General features: G+C 35.8%; 1 protein-coding gene across 2 annotated transcripts; it reads left to right on the top strand.

Moving 5' to 3' along the window:
- Positions 1-948: 948 nt before the first annotated feature.
- On the top strand, positions 949-4,595 carry LOC133677372 (prohibitin-3, mitochondrial-like). 2 transcript variants are annotated; one of them, XM_062099403.1, is made up of 3 exons: positions 949-1,383; positions 1,981-2,512; positions 4,137-4,595. In XM_062099403.1, the coding sequence occupies exons 1-2, from the start codon at positions 1,072-1,074 to the stop codon at positions 2,506-2,508; spliced, it is 840 nt and encodes a 279-aa protein (XP_061955387.1). In that variant the 5' UTR covers positions 949-1,071; the 3' UTR covers positions 2,509-2,512; positions 4,137-4,595. The 2 variants fall into 2 exon arrangements, with proteins under 2 accessions (XP_061955387.1, XP_061955378.1); XM_062099394.1 differs by lacking the exon at positions 4,137-4,595 and adding an exon at positions 3,246-3,507 and having other exon boundaries at positions 950-1,383.
- The last annotated feature ends 469 nt before the right edge of the window (positions 4,596-5,064 follow it).

Genomic DNA, 5,064 nt, shown 5'->3' with positions numbered 1-5,064 from the left:
AAAACCGACTTGTCCCTGAAGGATAAGAGGGTTATTTGAACATCGAGAAATAAATCTTGGAATAAAGGAATCCTAACAATTATATATATATATATATATATATATATATATATATTATTTTTGAATTTTGTTAAAATAATATATATATATATATATATATATATTAGTTATTATCTATAAAATAAAGTAATTATATAAAAAAAATCATCTATATAGATCAATCTAAGCTAACATCTCTAGTTTATATATATAATTTTACTCTTCTAATAAAATGCAAAAACTATAAGAAATGTAAATTTTTTTTTATTTTTCTAACCGCGAATTTTCATTAGTGGAGTTTGTGAGTTTTTATTTATTTTAAAAAAATTATTGTGTTATTTTCTTTTTCAAAGATATCAATTGATTATTTCTTCTCATGTAGAATAGTTAATTTCTTCAAGAATTTAAATCAAGCTCAAATCTACAATGCGATCTAATGGTGAGTGCACTTTTTTATATTCTTATTTATTTATGCTTTGAAAAATCTAATTGAATACTCTCAAATTGCTAATTCTAAAAAAAAAAGTTTGAATTTCATGGTATAAAAAACTCCAGAATTGAAGATCTCTAACTCATTGTTTTTTATCTAATTTAGAACTGTGTTTGAGTGGATTATATATATGTTTGTGTGTGTATATATATATATATATATATTAAAAGAATAACAAATTGATATATTTTTAATATTTTCTAATGATTTTGATGTATTGAAATAAAAAAACTGAAAAAATATATTAAATTATTTTTAAATAAAAAAATATTTTTAAAAAATATCATCCATCGTAATACTAAAAAACAACAATTCCATTCTATCAAAATAAATAAATAAAACAGAAAAGAAAAAAAATTAAAACAACATATATTTTTATTTTACTTGTCAGGCAAGCAGCAACCCAAACAAAATTAACCCGACCCGCCCCATTGATTTATGTTAAAACCTCTCCTCTCCTCAAACTCACGGCTGTCATAAACCCTAAGACCCACCCACCACCTCTTCCAAACCCCCAAAACACCTACTTCACGTCTTCAACGATGGGTAGCAGCCAAGCAGCAGTTTCCTTCCTTAACAACGTCGCTCGCGCAGCTTTCGGTCTTGGTGCCGCCGCTACCATTCTCAACTCCTCTCTTTACACCGTCGATGGAGGCCAGCGCGCTGTTCTCTTTGACAGATTCCGTGGAGTCATTGATACTAGCATTGGTGAAGGGACTCATTTCCTCATCCCTTGGCTTCAAAAGCCATTTATCTTTGACATCCGTACACGACCTCACACTTTCTCTTCTGTCTCTGGTACCAAGGATCTTCAGATGGTCAATCTTACCCTCCGTGTTCTCTCTCGTCCTGAGGTAATAACGAAATCATTTGCTTTTGATTGAAATGAACGGAAATGGATGTTGCTAGATTTGATGGTTTTGTAAAGGTATAGTTTTGTTGTTTCTCTTTGTATTTTTCAGGTGGATTGTTTTTGTGTGTTTTGGCATGGTTTAGTTAAGTAGCACAAATGTGAGGTGAGTTTGAGATGAGTTTCAATTGGTTTAGCTATTGAGCACAGAAAGGAGATGAATTGTCTGTGATTGTCATGTTGCTTAGTTGTTGGGTTTGTCCTTGTGATGGGTTTTTAGAGGGCTTTGGTTCTGTTTTTAATATGCGTTTCAATGGTTTAGTGAGCTAGAAAAAGTTAGGGAGATGGGGTTTTAGTTCAGATTGCTAGCAAACAGAAAGAGAGACTAATTTAGCTTTTCATTGTATTGTTTAGCTGGGCTGTTAAATTATGAATTGGGATTTTGGTTCTGAAGATTGAGTGAGGACTGAAGTCTTCTGGGTTTTTTTTACTCCTTTTCTTTTACTAAAAATCAGACTGAATCAGGATTTTACATGGTCAATTTGTATGATTGTATTTTTGTCTTGTGTATATTTTTATTGAAAAATGGTTATTTGAGCAGGTGTCACGTTTGCCTCATATCTTTCAACGCCTTGGGCTCGAGTATGATGAGAAGGTGCTCCCCTCGATTGGCAATGAGGTGTTGAAGGCTGTGGTTGCTCAGTTCAATGCTGATCAGCTCCTCACTGAGCGTCCCCAGGTGTCAGCTCTAGTCCGTGATGCACTCATCAAGCGTGCAAGGGACTTCGACATAGTGATGGATGATGTGGCTATTACCCACTTGTCTTATGGAGTGGAGTTCTCAAGGGCTGTAGAGCAGAAACAGGTTGCGCAGCAAGAGGCAGAGAGGTCCAAGTTTGTTGTCATGAAGGCTGACCAGGAGAGAAGGGCTGCAATTATCAGGGCAGAAGGTGAGAGTGATGCCGCTAAGCTGATCTCTGAGGCAACAACAAAAGCTGGTATGGGGCTGATTGAATTGAGAAGGATTGAAGCATCAAGGGAAATTGCTTCAACTCTGGCTAAGTCACCCAACGTGGCATACCTTCCTGGTGGTAACAACATGCTTCTGGCACTGAATGCAAACCGGTGAATAGGTATTTTCTATTTCTTTTCATGTTTACATTTGGGTGTTTGAATTTACCTATGGGAGTTCGATTGATATTTGGTGCTTGCGACTGGAATCTATGGGTTGGCAATGGAGTTTTGATGATGCAGCTTGGTGATTAGTATGAATGTATTTTTCCCTATGTTTGGGTGCTTGAATTTTCCTGTGGGAGTGGGATTGATCTTTTCTGTTCACCACTTGAATTTATTGCTTGACAGTAGAATTTTGATGCTGCTGCTTGGTATAATTAATACAAATGCTTTTTGTACCTGTACTTGGGTGCTTGGATTTCAATGTGGGAGCTGGAATGATGTTTGGTGTTTGCCATTTGAACATGTGGGTTGTCAATGAAAGTATGCTGCTGCTTTGTGATTTTAAGTGTAAATGCTTTCCCATTGCTTTTACCTCCTCACGTCACGCTGAAATCCTCCAGTCAGCTTGTTTGTGGTTTCATTTTTGTTTCTCATTCATCTTATTTCCGTGTAAAACATGGTTATCAAATCTCCTTTCAAGCTAGTCTTAATAAGCTCATGGATCTCAGCCCAATAATTCTGCTACTTCACATTGTCATTGAATATCTCCACTCAAATCTCCTTTCAAGCTAGTCTTAATAAGCTCATGGATCTCATCCCAATAATTCCACTACTTCACATTGTCATCAAATACCTCCACTTATAGATCTGTCTTCATAACTCTTGATTTCATTTTTATATTTTTTGCAGGGCATTCTGGCATGATGTAATGGCATTACCTGATTGTGAATTGCTGGAGTATTACTTCCTTTATTAGCATAAATCTTTTGATTTTGTAGAGACCATATATCATCTGAATCTGTTAAGATTCAGAAGTTGCAGGATGTCATGTTGAAGGGAAAACTTATGGATTTTGGTTATATGACTATGCTAAGCTATTTCATAACTCACAAGGATTTGAATACTTGTGTGCTTAAAATTTGGTGAATGAATGTGGTTCTTGTTCGTGGCCTTTTTTTGTGGTTGAACATGCTTGAGATACAATGGCCTTTGCCATGATACACACTTGGGATTTGATTTTCGAACATCTGATTACATAGCTGTTTAGATGGAAATATTCATAACTGTTATAGAGAGGGAGTGGTCACAGGTTTTGGTAGTCATAGCTATTGTGCAGGTACGTGGATGATCTACAGAGGTTAACATCACCATCACTTGCGTTGTGGAGAATGTTCATTTCCAATGCAGAATAGCTATTATGAATTTACATGTGGACGTGATGCTCTTGACTACAGTATAAACAATGTCTATCAATACAAGTTACTTGCTTGCTTCTCTCTCTGTTTAATAATAATTGATTTGCCCGTGATGACTGTTATGGATGCTATACTTGGTCATTGCTGAAGGCAAATAATATATAGCATTTACCATACAATAATTACATGTTTGATACAACATAAGGTGATGAACAAGTTGTTCTTCCATTACATTATATTACATATTGTGAAAGTGTGAAGCTTGCCTCCTCTTACTTGAAAATTTATTCTTGATTTTAATCTTAATGTTGGCAGTGAACCTTTGCATGTCTTGGATTGATTATTACCATGTATTTGAACATGTTTGTGTTTGTGATCTTTGCAGGGAATAATTCTGTATTTTGACGACCATTTTCTTAATGGCCCCAGCTGTTATATCGCAATCAGGATAGCCTTCTGTTATGATATGAATAAAAGGAGGAAATGATTTAAAATTCTAAATAATATTGTTTACCACCTTAGCTATTGGATAACACTGACTCCTACTTTTCAGCACACATCCCTTTTTAGTCTGCAAAAATAGGTATTTGTCTTGTTTTCCTTCGTGTCTAAGTTCATGTACATAGGTACTCAAGAAGGTAGATTGATTCTGTGTTATCTAAATCGAGTCAATTGACAAGTAGTGTGCTGGAGGGCACAATTGCACTTACCCAGCACGCCGTTCTCAGATCTTTAGTTAATGTGAAATTAAGTGATGTAATTTGATGTCAATTTACTGAGCTTGAAAAACATCAACCAGTTGAAACGAAAATGCATGAATGACACGTGGTTTCTTCTCTTTGAATCAGAACTTCGTGATGAGTACTTTTTGTGTCCGAACTCCAGCAATCAATTTTCATTTGTTAAAGCCCATTCTCTGCTCCTCTCCTTGTCTCCTCTCGCTTCATCAATGAAGCATTCAAGAGTTCATCCATGGCTTCGACAGAAGGCCCCCCGAAATCTTTTTCAAGTTTAACAGCATCCATGATCTTATCCCTCACTTCAGATGCATTCTTTCTCATCTCCTTCCCCTTTTCCGTTCCATCCATTACCAATGTCATTGCCAACTCCATCATTTGCGATGCAGATATTGTGTTCTGTGATCCAAACGATATGTACAGAACTGAATTCACTGGTTTTGAATCAAGCTAGTTTCTACACAGCTCAGGTGTAATTCCAGCTTGATCTCGGCTTCTCTTCGACAAGAGAACTAGCCCAATTGACCAAACTGGGTTGCCTACTCATACAATATTTCACTGTTTACTCCCATATAA

This window comes from Populus nigra, chromosome 1, assembly GCF_951802175.1.
Source record: "Populus nigra chromosome 1, ddPopNigr1.1, whole genome shotgun sequence".
Classification (NCBI taxonomy): Eukaryota; Viridiplantae; Streptophyta; class Magnoliopsida; order Malpighiales; family Salicaceae; genus Populus; species Populus nigra.
Note: the sequence above shows the minus strand (reverse complement) of the source record. Positions and strands in the feature narration are given on the sequence as shown.

Coding starts and splice junctions, on each gene's coding strand:
- LOC133677372 (XM_062099403.1), top strand. CDS start 1,072: ATGGGTAGCAGCCAAGCAGCAGTTTCCTTCCTTAACAACGTCGCTCGC. Junction 1,384..1,980: donor GTGTTCTCTCTCGTCCTGAG/GTAATAACGAAA, acceptor TTATTTGAGCAG/GTGTCACGTTTGCCTCATAT.